The sequence below is a fragment of the Diabrotica undecimpunctata genome, chromosome 3 (assembly GCF_040954645.1).
Source record: "Diabrotica undecimpunctata isolate CICGRU chromosome 3, icDiaUnde3, whole genome shotgun sequence".
Lineage (NCBI taxonomy): Eukaryota > Metazoa > Arthropoda > Insecta > Coleoptera > Chrysomelidae > Diabrotica > Diabrotica undecimpunctata.
Window position 1 is genome coordinate 122515683 of NC_092805.1, and position 16387 is coordinate 122532069.

Sequence of the window (16387 nt, forward strand, 5' to 3'; positions counted from 1 at the left end):
TTAATTGGTTTTTTCAAACTTTTTGCAGTGCTTTCTTAATGAATTCTTTCCAAAACTTCTGCGCTAGTAAGACATTTAGCAAATTTTATTCGAACTCTATTTCGTTTCAGTGTTTCTGGTCTTTCTTATTTCCTCTTTATTGCTGATAATAATGAGAATTCTAAAGTTTTTTCGGTGTCACATCTTTCTGTATGGTGGCTAGACGTACTGGTAGAATTGACATCATCTGACTGAAAGTTGCGTTTAACCTGAAGTTCTAACTTTTCTGGAAAAAATGGAGCAGCTCCTTCTTGTTGTAGATTTCATCACATCACATAACATATCAAATTTTTGTAATATCTTATCCTCACTTAAAGGATAAATACCTGACTCTTCAGCTCATGTTAAAATATTTTGCTGCCTCTGATAGTGCCCAGTTATTTTTTAATTTGGTTATAATTCTTGCTTTAATATATTGTTGAGTCGTTTGTTTTACTCCTTAATAACAACCCTATTTTATGTAAAAACTATTATTTATATACTCTTTATGAAATTCAGGAATTGAAAATAATATCAAAATTAACACCTTAATAATTATTACAATTTATAAATTAACATATTATGTAATTAGTTGTTTGTTGTTTGTTTGTTTATTTTATTGTTTGTCTGTCATAATAAATTTAATATAATGTCAGACCAATCAAATACACTGCTCAAAATGATCAAATCTTACTAAGAGTCGTATCAGTTTTTTTAGGAACCAGCTGTACATTACCTTCGATTAGATTGTAAAGTGAATAGACTGGGTATTCACCTAGCTGTGTAGTCAACTTTCTTATGCTGAAGGCTGGATATTAGCGGGTCCTAATTGTAGAAGAATTTGGCTTGTACATCACAGTCAAATCTTGAAGCCAAATGAAATAGGGTAATTTAACCAACAGAATCGGTGATACAAATCATAAATTGCAGGTTCTTCCGCAATGGGCAAAAACGGATCATCTCAACTCAAATTCTAACGGAAAACTGAATAGGATAGCCGGAGTTGGCCTATTTATAGGAAGAATATTGGAATAACAAAGTAGCGTTGATTTGTTGGGTGGTCCGAGCATTCTTTGGAAAATCATATTCTATACCTGCAAACAAAAGAACTACCGACGACTTTAGTCAAACTTAGAAGATTCTTATAATGGGAATTTATATCTTACGGTCAAACTTCTAAATAATATTTACTATAATTTACAAACAATAGACCGGCGGCATTAACGAAATAGGTAGATTTAACAGCGTTTGGGCAACCAGATCACAAAAGTATAGAAAATTGTAAAACGAGAATCGTATTACAGCATCCGAGCAGTAATTTTTGTAGATCTTATTGTGTACCTAACTTTTAGTCAAAATAGATGAGTCTTTAACTCTTTTCATGAAAAGATATTTATAAGAATTAAAAGGTATTATTTATGTAAAGGGTTAAATAATCACTCACCAACCCGTCTAGCCAGCGTGGTGTTTTCCTAACAGGAATATGGCGATATCTAAAGCAAAAGGAATGGGTCTCTAGGTGGGTAGACCATACAGTAATGGCAAATCCCACTCCTTTGGAAAAAAGGACAGCTTCATGGAATTTGGGCGAAGCAAGAAATCGATAAAAACCCAACGATTGAACACCGCAACTCTAAATATAAGCAAAGATGAAAAAACGACCCCCCTTACTCCTCAAAGCAGAACTTGAAAAGGCAGATAACAAATGTCAACTTAGAAGTGATGCCCGAAATAAGCCACGAAGAAATAAAAAGCGCAGTAAAAGAAATAAAAAGGAATAAAGCTCCTTTAAGCGATGGAATCCTAGCAGAAATGCTGAAGGAAGGCGGAGAAGAAGCCATCACATATCGATACAAAATACTATTTAATAAATGTTTATTCGAAGGCAACATACCCGAACAATGGAATACTGCTAAAACAATACTAATACACAAAAAGGGAGACACCACAGACCTGAAAAATTATCGATCAATTTCACTTCTTTCACCAACTTTACAAAACCTTTACAAAGATTATTACAAACAGGTTAACAATTAAATTTAACGGATATCAACCAGTAGAACAAGCTGGATTTAGAAAAGGGTACAGCACCTGTGACCATCTATATACTTTAACAATCCTAATCGAAAGGACTAACGAATACAATCACCCATTATGTCTGGCTTTTATAGATTATGAAAAAGCTTTTGATAGCGTAGAACTGTGGGCAATAGAAGAAGCATTAGTCAACAACCAGATCGACTCCAGATACAGAATATTAATACATAATATTTACGAACAAGCTGAAATGATAGTGACGTTGGGTAATGAAATCGAAATAAGACCAGTAAAAGTCAACCGAGGCGTAAGACAAGGAGAAATTATTTACAGCTGCCCTAGAAGACATCTTTAAGTCAATAGACTGGGAAAATAAGGGAATCCCTATTAATAGAAGATACTTGAACCATCTTAGATACGCAGATGATGTAGTACTAATAGCCGACACGTGGAATGCACTGAATACGATTATTGAGGAGCTACACACAGAATCCCTAAAAAAAGGACTGAAAATGAATTTCAGCAAAACTAAACTTATATCAAACAAAGATGGCAAACCTATGATAAACATCCAAAGGACAGAGATAGAACACGTAGATGAATATACATATCTGGGTCAAAATGTCAAGGTAAGCAAAGAAAATCAGACTACCGGAATAAGTGGACGTGTAAAAATGGGATGGGCAGCATTCGGAAGACTCTCATACATACTTAAAAATAAAAATATACCTCAAAGACTGCGAAGCAAAGTGTTTAATTCCTGTATCCTACCTGTACTTACATATGGAGCTCAAACCTGGACATTCACTAAAATAAACACGGAGAAGATCAGAAAAACTCAGAGAGCTATGGAACCACAGATGCTGGGTATCTCACTCAAAGACCATAAAACCAATGAAGACATTCGTAATAGAACAAAAGTAAAAGATGCTGTCGAACAGGCAGATAAACTGAAATGGAAATGGGCTGGACATAACGAACGTCTTAAAGATGGTTGGTGGAATAAAGAAATCGGGAATTGGCGACCATATGAAGGCAAAAGACCACGAGGAAGACCGCAAATGCGACGATATTAAAAGAACTGCAGGACCAATGTGGAAACGTCTTACAAACAACAGAGATGAATAGCGAGAATTAGGAGAAGCCTATATTCGGCAATCCGAATAGAGAGAAAGGCTTAAAAAAATTATGTACAGGGTTAAATAAGATTTCGTTATTTTATAATAAAATAAGGAAAGTTGTACAAGAAATAGCAATCGGATTTTTGACACGTTTCAATCTTTCTTTTTTTTGCAGTACTTAGTTTTTGTTTTACTAAGTTTTAAACCTGTCCCTTCTAGAACTGTTCACAGGTGTACCAGTTTTTGCTCTAAATCTCTTTTAGTATTTCCTACTCACGGTACATCATCTGCATACATTAGTAAGTACCAGATAATGTTATCCTGTACTTCCGTGTTATCTGACCTAATATTAATGAGAATAAATAAGTACTAAGCACTGATAGATGATGCGATCTTAGTGTCATATGAAATTGATCAGTTTCTTCTACACCTGTTCCAACACTAATTTTTACTCCCTTATAGATACCTCTCACAACCTTTACATACTTACTGGGGACTCCTTTCTCAAGACCAATAAATATCGCATGACTATTTATTTCATAATTCCTATATTTTCAGCTACTTTATCATCAGCTGCTTTATGGTAAGGAAAATTGTATCAGTTGTTGATCTGCCTTGCATACGTCCAAACTGATTTTTGGATATATCGGTCTCTTCACGTATCCATCTATCAATTACCCTCTCCCATATTTTCATGATGTGACTAAGTAGTTTTATTGCCTTGTGGCTTGTGCAATCTCATTTGTTTTTATAAAAAAGTACTAATGTACTATATATAGATAGGTACTGCTTTTTCATTCGTATGGCCATTTTCCGATCATAATTATATCGAACAAATCTGTAAACCAACTTTTTTCTGTCTCTCCTAAAGCTCTCCACACTTCTCCAGCTATATTTTTTTGCCATAATTGATTTCCTGTTTTTATTTTTTGAAATGTTTGAGCAACTTTCTTCATTTGTTATTTTGGTGAATATTGCTATTATTATTTTCGCTATTTCAGCTGGATCTCTGTCAAATTTTACGTTTATTTAACTGTAAAAGATGAGTTAATGTCAATAATAATTTTTCAGTTTCAGATTTAGCGATGATGGGAGCTTTAACTCAACTAACAGATTCACAATGCCTTCCACAAATTTCACCTCCTGCCCCTAAACCTATAGCAGACTCTAAGTTCTGTCAGAGTCTTATTGCAAGCGGTCCTAAAATTGAAGATCCGTTACGAGAACTAGTCTTATGTGATGAGAAAGACGCAGATCCCGAAAAGTTAAAATTTTTAGCGTTGTCTGCAGCAAATCTCGCTAAAGAAGAAGCTCATAATCAATCTCAAATTCAAAGTCAGCCGTCTGGCGTAAACGTGAAAACCCTAGCTGGCATATTTGCCGGCACAGAGACACTAATAAAGAAAGTTGAAGAAAACTTGAAAAAAACATTTGCTGTTTTGGATAGCGGTAGTGATAGCGAAGGATTTGGAGGTAAGAAAATGCATTGTTCATAAAAATAGATTTCTTTATATCCCGGTTAACTTTGAAGTATAAAATATGTAAATTAGGCAATATGTTTTATTAGTTTGTCAAATATATTAAAAGTATGGAAGCTTTTTTACCTAATATTCGTATAAACCGGTCGTACTGCAGTTAATTAGCATAGTGTACATTAGCATATTTTATTTTTGCCAACTCACTATGCAGGTATATGGGAATCAGGTATAAAACTACCAAATATTACTTAACTCCTGTTGTGGGAAATGCAAATTTAGTTTTTGAGGACTTTTATCCTAAAATCCTAAATTCCCGACCTCTTATCCCTTTAACCCCTGGCCCTAAAGATCTGCAGGCACTTGGATGCAACAAGGTGGATGTTATGCAATTCTACTGGCTACTGTTATGCTTTTGATACGTACTGCGGAGATAAGCCTTCAGCTAGCGAAGAACAGATGAACCAGAAAAGGTCTAAACTCCCACTAGGATCAAGTTTTTTTAGACCTTCTGAGTATAATTACAGTTTCAACTGATCACATAAGATTTTTCGATAAATATTTTGCAAGTTATGGCCTTTTAGTAACATTGTAACAAAATAGTATCAGATATACAGGCACACTTCGTGATGATCGTATAAAAAAATGTCCTCTTCTACAAGGCAAAGAGCTGAAGAGAAAAAATTGTGGATATTATGATCATTGCTACAATCAAAAAAGTGCTATAATATTTACAAGATGGAACGACAACAGTGCTGTGACCATGGGTACCAATAACGATACCATAGAGCCCCTTGCACAAGTGAAGCGTTGGTATGCAAAACAGAAAGAAAAAGTAGCAGCAGCTCACAACCTCAGTTATTCAATTCCTACAATTTATCGACTGGGGGTGTGGACTTACTCGATCAGGGAGTAAATAATTACAGAATCGGTATCCATGGAAAAAATGGTGGTAGGTTCTTCTTCTTCTTCTTCCTCTTTACCCATATGATTAATGTGACAGTTGTCAATGCGTGGAAACCATATAGAATTAAAAATGAAAATGACAAAATAGATTTGCTAATATTTCAAAGAAATATTGTATGACCATTTCTGCAGAGCTTTCAACAAAGCCATACAAAGACGATCCACATCTATCAAACCATCTGGTTAGCTGTCAATTGGATACTGGATACTCCAGATGGCAATTTTCCTAAAAGAACCACGATCCATCGAAGATGTCGTAAATACCACATGAGAGTTAGATGGATGTGCGGAAAATGTAATGGAACTCTATGCACTGAGCATAGAAAGTGTTTCAAAATATTTTACACAAAAAACACAATAATTAATTATGTGTTTTTTATGTATGTGTATGTATTTTTATTAAATGTTTCCTTGGTCTGTATTCATTTTTATGTTCAATATTGCTATTGATTATGTACAAATTTGTTTTATATATTTTATCCTGATTGTCCCAGTGTACTTGGTTGGATACACCATTTTTTTTTTCAAAATCCAAATTTAAAATATTTTTTTATATTATATTTTACATAATTATGATCATAATTAAAAACAACTACTAAAGGATTAAGGTATTTTGAGTTTCTACTATTTAAATTGGAATAAGCTACAATTAAAGGTTAAATTAAGTTTATTGACGTTTCAATTTCTACTTCGGAAATCGTTCTCAAAATACAAACATTTAAACTTACTTTAACCTTTAATTGTGGCTTATTCCCATTTAAATAGTAATTACTTTAAAATGCCACAAGAAAATAGCTTCAGAACAATATTTTCAGTTTCTCTCTTGGCGGTGGGTATTAATGGGTTCAAGGAGTCGTTCATTAACCCATTCGCGGACACTTGGTATATTTTTAACCTACTCAGAACATCACTAGTTTTTTGTTTTAAAATCCTTTTTTATTGCAATAATAAGTACTGATCAAGAGTTAAAAAAGCGATTTCGTCTTTTTTTCTAGAAAAAAATAGGTGTCTGCTATTACAGACGTGTCCCTATACATTGAAAATTTTAATGTACAGGGACACAGTCTGCTATTGCAGACGCATAGTAGTAGAAACAGATATTGCCAAAATAAATAAAAAACCACGTATTTTGTTATAAAACTAATTACTGTCGTTAATAATACTCAACGCAAGAGGAAAACATTTTCTCTAGAAAAAAATACTTGGGAAAATTTACGAGTGAAAATTTTTAAAACAATCTCCTGCACATAGCGGTGGCTTCTCATCACATCCAGAGCAGCGCCATGATGTCTGCCCTCTTTTTCCATTTCTGGAGCATTGGCGACATCCCAAAAAATAACTTTTTCTTTTGTAACTGGAAGGCGAGGGTATTTTCTCCAAAACATGTTGTAAAGCAGCTTGAGGAGGGGCTGAACTTAAACATTCCCTGGGATTATTTATCGACCCACGTTTGACAAGTTTTCTTCCGTCTTTTATATTTGGTGAAATTCCAAGTATGTAGATCTTTTATTATAGCATCTCGAAACATAAGAAGGGTGATCTTCGATTTCGTTATATCGCGGTAAAGAAGGTAACTGTTGACAACAGTAACGTCAATCAGATGAAATATTACTTTCTTATACCATCGTATTGATTTTCGTGGACAGCTGTAATAAGATGTTAATTGGTCACTTCTGTCAATACCTGCCATATTTAGGTTATATTCTGAGACTTCTTTTGGTTTAATTTTAGTTTTGTTGTAAGAATTAGTAGTCTCGATCATTTCTGGATGGAATTTGATGGTGATCATCAACACCTCCCGCTTATCTTTCCATTTGGAGACATACACCTTGCCCTTTCGCAGCCATTTATGCTCACCCTTCTTAATTTTTTTGGTAGTGATTTCTTTAGGATTTCCTCTGCGATTCGACCTAAGGGTTCCTGTTGTATGAGTTTTACGTTGAAGTAATTTGTTTGACAGGGGAACGCTGTTATAATAATTATCCATAACAGCATGGTGTCCCTTGTCCAAAAAAGGTGAAAGAAGCCTAAATACGAGAGATTGCAATTTTGTCATATTGCCTTCTTCTATTTCTTTGCCTTTATAAGTGTCGATGTTGCAAGTATAACCTTTTGTCGTGCACAGCTCGTAGAATTTGATTCCATATTTTGCTTTCTTTCCTTTGATGTATTGTCTGAAACTCAGCCTGCCTCTATGTAATAATAGGGACTCATCCTCGGTAGTTCCTAATCAAAATCTTCAATAATTCACTTACTTTATTGAGCCTATCATTTTTGTCTTTTTCATTTGTGCAGTTGAAACATCTGAGCAGATGTTCGTATCGGCGTCCGGACATAACATAGGAAAATACAGGGTGGTAGTATAGTGGATTATATGAGAAAAGTTTTCGCATAATTGGAAATCGAATTTGTCCTTGCAATAAAGAAATCCCTATAAATTTGTAAAGTTCTTCTTTTGTAGTCTCAACAAAGTTAGTTGTTCTGGAATGTTTAGGTTTAGGGCGATTTGATATCTCCAGCTTGAGACCATATCCATTGGTACTATTTACAAGAAGATCCATTACTTCGTCAGTCCAAAGCAATTTGAAAATTTCTAGTGGTACAGGTTCATGGTCAAAATGTAGTTGTATCCCGGCAGCAGCATGATCGAACTGAAAGTCTGGTATGTCATCATACGTTTCTTCCCAATCATCAGATTCTTCGGAACTAGAACCATCCGCAACCTCTACAGTTTGATTTACGACAGGTGGTGGAATTGGGTTAGTTTGACCTACGACAGGTAGCGGAGTTGAATTAGTTTTATCTTGTGGTGGTAGTGGAGTTGAATTGAAGTTAGATTCGTCAGATGAATTAGCAGAATAACTATCATTTGTAGGTGAATACTCTAGGTATCTATCATCTGATCCAGCAAATTGGTCTGTATCGCTGCTACTCTCGTGATCATCATTTTCATCATCCGATTCAGGTTCAACTTCATCAAAAAGATCCAGTAATCTGCGTTCTTCTTTAGGGTCCATTTTTTCAGAACCTGGAACAAGTGTTTATTTGTAAAATAATTTACTTTGACCGTCAAGACATTTTTATTTCAAAGATAGGCTAAGCACAAAAATATGTAAGAGTCATGTGATGGACGAAAAATAACACGTAGAACAAGGTAATAATATACCATGTATCTGTTAGCGTTAGCCGAAGGTTTGAGCGATTTTCAAACTAAACAATAAGTCCGGCTGTTCAATATTGAATCAGCAATCACGCAAAAATAATGGTTTTGTTTTAGTCTATTTTGAGAATAAATATACCAGTGAAAATAATGGTTTTGTTTTAGTCTATCGTGGGAATAAATATAGATTTTATCTGAGGCAGTTTTCAAAAACAATAATAAACTTTTAAATGTACTTACTTTTGCTATAATTGCGACAATTTGCTTGCGACACCCAAAACGCGTGTGTAGAAACGCACAATAAACGACTGCACCATGCAAAGTATATGGAGAGACTGCCTGTTTTAACAGACGTGACGCCAGGAAAATATAATGTGAGTAGGGGAGCGCGGAAGAATCAAGGTCAAATAAAATGCTTTCATGGGACACTTCCCTGACAACAAACTCAATATATAGGGACACCAACCTTCATATTTAATGTATTTCTTATGGGCATTGCGGCTGCAGTAGCCTACGTGATATTTTCGATGGTACAAAAATCGTCTGCAATCGCAGACCTGTCCCTACACATGTGTCTGCAATTACAGACACGCCCGCGAATGTGTTAATAATGAATCAATAAAATTATGAATACAAGCAAATTAATAATAACGAAATCAATAATACAGGAATCAATAAGGATACAAATACTCTATAAGTAACGTTAATAATTTCAAACGCAAGTAAAATGTTCTGTTAAAAGTTCAAACGCGACACACTATAAAATAGTTCAGGACAAAGGTAACTTCGCAACAATGTATTTAACAATTATACAAGTAAACGGTACTTTCTATGCAGCAGCAACAATTTAAGTTTACAACAAACATTAAATCTCCAAGTGAGACTGTAGGTAGGTGAACAAGTAATTTATGAAGCTGGTAACTACTCTTCCGAAGAGACTGCCATCCGGAAATACGGATGGAGCGCAGAGATTACGCTGATGTTGCCTAATACTTTCAAATATCGGTGGGTTCTTCAAATTTGATTTGTACTACCCGCAATTCGATGGAGTTGCAAGTGCTTCGTAGAAATAATTACTATTTAATTTTTAATTATAATTTGCATGAAGTTGCGAAACTGTAACAGGTGTAGATAGGACACAGTGAAGAATAATTCAAATAAAGCATTATCCGGTTCAGAAAGTTTTTTTTGTCATGTATGAAATTACTTTTATAATTAAGAATGTTTTTAGCAAATATTTGAGTATACATAACATCAAAATATTTTGTTTAGAGGCACCGCTGCTAGGAAAAGTCTCCAGAACAAGACGATCAAAATCTGCTCATCTTCGCAACTCTTCAGCAAAGTCCAAAACCTCCGATAAGAGAAAGTTGTTCATAGATTCAGATTCCAGTACTGCGGATACGATAGAAATAATGCCAATCATTCAAAACCAAGGGTTCATTAACGCCACAGAAACGGCAGTGTTGCAATCAGGGCTGGAGGCACTAGATGTAACAATAAGGGAACCTGATATGTAAGTGATTTATTTCTGTGTTAATATCATATAAATATCAATATGTACCACTACCAAAATTTATTAGTTCCGGAAATCAATATATGGCGTGAATTTGTCTTGGCCACTGGCGCAACACAATTCAGGGTCTTCATATTTAAACTTAAATGCCTTTCAATATGAAACACACAATATTCATGTGTCCAATATTTAATATTTACAATTTGCTGTAAACTGTAATCGATTGCCACGTAATAATTGAATGCCGTTCGAACTTCATTTCACGCTTCCCATTGCTCGTCACTTTGACTTGCTCGTATTTTTTTTTACTTGCAGGACTGCGAGTTCTACGACCCAAGGTGCTACGTCTATTTGGTGACATTTTTAAGAATCAAAATTCAGCTGAAAATAAAAAATGGACTTCTTTAGTATTTCTGTATAACCATGTATACCACGTGTTGGTATATCAAAACCTACCAAAAATCGATATCAAATTAAACGTTTAATATAAGGTGTGATTGCGATGAATTAGCTGCATTTCTTGTTAACTCTTGTTTATAATTTATTTTTGAATTTTTCTCAAAACGCTTACTGGAATGACTAAAAACAGGATAAATGTTCTGATTTACTGGACAGTGGACAGTGGACAGTGGACACTAAGAACTCAATAAATTCGACCGACCAATATAGCTGTTAAACGACATTTACATCGTGTCAAATTATCAAACGCGAAATTGTCGACAACGCAAAATTTAAATAATTGTTAAGTTTTCTAAATTTTTTTAATTTTCTAATAAAGTATGTAAACACAGGGTGTCCGGAAACTCTCCTGATATACGAAGACCGAAGATTCCTCAGATAATTTTAAGACAATTTAACCCAATTCACCTAGTACGAAAATGCTTCCTAAGGGAGCTAGAGCTCTTTGAAGATGGCTGCTTGCAATTAGTTTTTTTTTAATACCTCCAGAACGCTTTCATTTAGAAAAACGAAAACTGGTACGATTATTTATTATCTAAAGCTGAATCGATCTGATTAATTGCGAATTTCTAGTACCGGTCATAGGCGTCCGTTTTGGGTAGGTCAACGGTTATTTTAACGCATAACTTTTTTATCTTTAACTGTTAACTATTCGTTATACTTAATTATTAAATTTTCAGGTATTTTAGTATTAAAAGGTACGCTTACTTTAAGTCGGTAGGATATACCATTTTGTAGAAAAATCTATTTAAAAATTTTTCGTTTTTTCGTCATAAAAGTTAATTTAATTATACCTTCATTAATTTTATAAATTATATTTTGTTTTAATACATGCGGTATACAATTCGTAAAAAATTTGGAAAAAGAAGCAAAAAATAAAATTGAAACAAAATTCTATTTAGAGTTTTGAAAACAAACTATTTATTACGATGAAACGAAACTAACACAAAAGAACAAGTATCAAAAGTAGATAGTTAAAAAAGATGTTTTTTATGATGCTTTTGTTTAAAGAACGCTGAATTCTTGCAACAATTCCAAAGTTATTTATAAATTTGTTGCAAGCATCTTGTATCCTAGCCCAAGGTTGTGCACGATTTTGTATCGGAAAGAAATAAACAAATACTTTTATGTATGCCCAAACACAATAATCACAAGGATTAAAATCCGGCAACCTTGCTGGCCAAGAAACTGGACCGCCTCTTCCAATCCAGTGGTCTTCGTAGTTATTATCAAAAAAGTCTCGTACATTCCTGCTAAAGTAGGCCGAACAGCCGTCATGTAGAAAACATAAGTTTTGCAGAATATTTAAAGGCACATCATCTAACGAATAATTAAAAAAAACTAATTACAAGGCACCATCTTCAAAGAGCTCTAGCTCCCTTCAGACGGGAGGAAGCATTTTCGGACTAGGTGAATTGGGTTAAATTGTCTTAAAATTATCTGAGGAATCTCCGTTCTTTGTTTGTCAGGAGAGTTACTGGATATACATATATTAAGATTTTCTACTTTTAGATCATCTTCTCTCTCTGAGACTGTAACTGTTCATGGAGTTGGTAGTGGGGTAGATACTGAGTCAGCAAATGTCAAACCCAAATCAAAAAAGAAGAAAAGGCCCACAACTGGAAAAACTAACAGGTAATTAATAAGTTTAATTTATATCGTTTATTTAACTCATATTTGTAAGTTTAATTCCTTTAGAATATTGATCGTATTATTCTTAACAATAACGAAAGTATTTTGCAATTTGAGCAATTTCGCAACAAAACTTTTCAAACTTTTAAAGATATTTATTTCGAAACAAGACTGATTATCGAAATTTGAAATGATAAGCAGTATAAACTTCGAACTGTAGAAAAGTCTTGAACCAACCAAAAATTAATAGGTTAAAATAAAAATACAATCAATGCTTCTTAACAAAATAAAGGTACCAATACTAAACATTTAGAAAACAATATATTAAAAGACATTTGAAATATTATTAGATAAAAAATTTCCCATTTATTGCGAGTTAAAATTTGGGACTTGGTATATGGCATATATAAATTTAAAGAAACCCTCGTATAAAGACAATTACATATTGCTTTCTATATATTGTTTTTAAAAATTTTATGGCATTTCTTATATAGGAATTTGTGATTTTTTCAAAAATAAGTTAAGCGCTAAGCGGTAAGAAATTATTAGGTTATTGCACTGATTTTAATAACCAGACCAATTTGGTATTAAAACGTTTTGAGTTCAGAATTTTAAATTGTTGTAAAATGACATTAACATCAACGGATGTTGTAAGAGCTATGTTTAGTGCAAGATGGCAGTAGCGAATATTATGCCGCCCACGTGCTAAGTGCAAGTCGTTGTGCTGTTTAAAGAACCATTCAGCGGTTCAATCAAAACTGCATCTACACTAGAAGATGAGAATCAGGCCGCAGGAGAGCAACATCCCCACGCGATGATCGATATTTTGTCTCTTCATGTTGAAGAAATATACCTCTAATTTTAATTGAGCTGGTAAATCGTTGAACCAATGCAGAAATGTGGATGTAAGTAAGTGGACAGTTTGACGACATCTTCATGAAGTGAATTTAATATCCAGAAAACCAGTCCTATGCCCACAGCGATCCGTGGAACACCGGAGAGCCGGACTTGCTTTTGCAAGGGAACACGAATATTGGAATTAAGCAGATTGGCGTAATGTTTTCTCGCATGAGTCCAAGTTTTGCTCGAGGTCGCCAAATGTTTGCTAAAGAATCTGGAGAAGTCGAGGAGAACGATTTGCCCAATGCAATATTGCCGACAGAATAACCTATAGAGAGTTCTCCGTTATGGTTTGGGCTGGTATTAGTTCGGATGCCCGTACTGACTTGTTCTTGTTCTTGTGGATGAAAGTTCTATAATAGGAGCAAGCTATATAACAACAATTTTAGATGGGCATGTAGTGCCTTTTGCGCCATTTATAGGACCTTATTTTAGTTTTGACCGTCGGGATTGTCCGTATATATTGGCCAGCTTTCAGCCCCGACCTCAATCCAATCCAACAAGTTACCTGAGCTTAGTGCGGATCTTAAAACAATGTGGGACGAATTGGACCAACTTCATGTTCAAAATTTAATTATCGCAGTACCAAGAGGTATGCAAGCTGTTATAAGAGGAAATAGGTATAGGTATTCATAACAAATGACAATCACATTACTTTGTTATAATTTTTTTTTAAAAACAAAGCTACTTTTCACTTTGTCAATTTTCGAATAAAGCCATTTGTTTTTATAAATATTTTTTTTGCTTTAATGGTGCTTCTTATCTACATTTAATGTTCCTCTTAAAATCTATGGCCAATATATAAGTGTCATCTCCAAAAAAATGCGTCTTCTTCTCTATAGAATAGGCGTGGATTGAATTTTTCGCACCTGAGTGTTTTTCTGTTCTAAGGATTTTTATATGTAATATGCTATATATAAAATGCTAAATTTTAAAATAAAATGAAAATTTACAACATAATCCGAGTTGTTGGTTTTTGAAGTTATACTTCAAGACGCGCGTTCGACTTTGGAAATTTGCACGAGAGTGAATCGGAAATTTGCACGGGAGTAACAAGCCTCTTTAGGCATGTTAAATTATAAATTAAAACTTGTGAATATCTCAAGAAAGTTCAAATTTATATTGTGTATACTTATATGCACAACAAACAACAATTAAATATTGTATTTATCAATGTCGGATAAATTGACAGTTGTATCACCAAACAATATTTGTTTTATTAATATTGTTATCATGGTAAATTAAACATATGCGTAAGTAAGTTACGTATATTGTCATTTTTAAATACTTATGAATATTTCATTTTAATTAAATTTGTATTAATATTATTATCATGGTAAATAACACATATGGGTAAGTAAGTTATGTATACCTATTGTCATTTTTAAATACTGATGAATATTATTTATTTAATACCTTAGCATTTTTAGAATCGGAAACATTTATTTGTTGTTATTTCCACTGATTGATTACTTTATTTTTAATTATTAGCGTTCTTATTTATATAAAATGGTATATTAAATTAATATTAAGTACATTGTTTCTTTTGTAAACAACTGACCTAAATTTGTTTTAATGGAATCTTAGGTTAGAGTTTTAAAATATTCGAACTATAATCGTAATACACATCGCCTAATTAACCGTGATCGTCTAGTGGAGAGTTGTTCGGATCCCACGTTGTGGCCGTGGTAACCCAGGTTCGAATTCTGGTCACGGCAATGTGCTAACATGTCACGGTGAGGCAATTTTTTGTTTTTTTTTTTTGTTAAAAAATATTTAAAAATATTAATTACTGTGTTTAAAACAATAAAATGTATTTGAACAAATTTTTACAAACATATGTATATAAAAAATACTCTAACCCGCTCAAAAAAAATTTGTTTTGAAAAAATTATTGTTGGAAACGAAAAATTGGTTAATAGGCTAGGATTAAAAATGATACTTTTGTTTATCTATATAAAAATAACGATTTTACAAATTTTTAATGGAGTTTAGAATAAAAATTTTACAACAGCGATTCATTGCTCAGTTTTTGAAGTTATATGCGTATATTAAATATATGCGAAATAAGTTATGTATATTGTCATTTTTAAATACTTATGACTATTGCATTTTAATTTGTATTGTATTATTATATTGAATTATGTTGCAGTGTATTGTATTATATTTTTATATTAATAACAAAATAAACAATGAATTTTACTGCAGAGTATGTGTAAAAACATTTTTTTGCATTCAACTCCTTTCATACATATATGAAAATAAAAATATACATTTTCATCAAAATATTATTATATTTTGATGAAATCCTCCTATTACAAGTCAAATGTTGTTTATATACAGCAAACGATGCACCATATACCTATATACCTAATTCTGTTTCTCTTTCTGCTCTCTCTTACCTATACCATTACATATGTAATGATTGTGCAGATTGACTCCCATATAAATTTGTAACGGCAAACGTGTGTATAGAAGTATAACTTTTACCGCAGTCCCACTGGATTGCCACACCCGTTTTTTCTATCTTACATACATTGCTATCTTGGCATATATACACCAAAGAACCTGTTAAAGCATCAATATGTAAACTATAAAAATCAATATTTTGGTAGCCAACCACGATATTTGTCAATTTGTATATTTATAAAAATAATACATGATTTTTTAGAGTTGCGCCAACTATGGACCAAAGGCAGTGCAAATCTGCAAAAAATAAGGAAGAATATGAAGATTCCGACGAACTTACTTCTCCGGATCCTTTGGAACCTTGGAGTACAAAAAGTATAGCAAATATGAATTCAATATTGGCATGGCAAAACGAAGACAGTTTATAAATTATATATAAGATTATATTTTTCTATGTTAAGAAAAAATAATTCCGTTATTATTAATAAAAATTTTATCTTGTTATCAAAGATTTTTATTATAAAAAGTATGATTGCACATATCTATTACTTTTCAGGTGTTTAAGAGTTTATACTGTATCAAATTTGGAACATGTCATATACACCAACAGAATTTATTACAGATATACTGCCGTGTTAAGGTAAAAGTCAGTAAGTGACATTTTTGTCAAAAATGAGATTTTAATGTAGCCTAC

General features: G+C 33.2%; 1 protein-coding gene across 1 annotated transcript in view; it reads left to right on the forward strand.

Annotated features, from left to right (window-relative positions):
• The window catches only part of iav (transient receptor potential cation channel subfamily V iav), a 79304-nt gene extending 63143 nt beyond the window's left edge, over positions 1-16161 (forward strand). Inside the window, exons 17-20 of the mRNA XM_072526832.1 lie at positions 4248-4649; positions 10050-10293; positions 12265-12387; positions 15956-16161. Coding sequence (XP_072382933.1) covers positions 4248-4649; positions 10050-10293; positions 12265-12387; positions 15956-16121 — 935 coding nt within the window. The 3' untranslated portion in view covers positions 16122-16161. The remainder of the gene's footprint in view (positions 1-4247; positions 4650-10049; positions 10294-12264; positions 12388-15955) is intronic.
• The last annotated feature ends 226 nt before the right edge of the window (positions 16162-16387 follow it).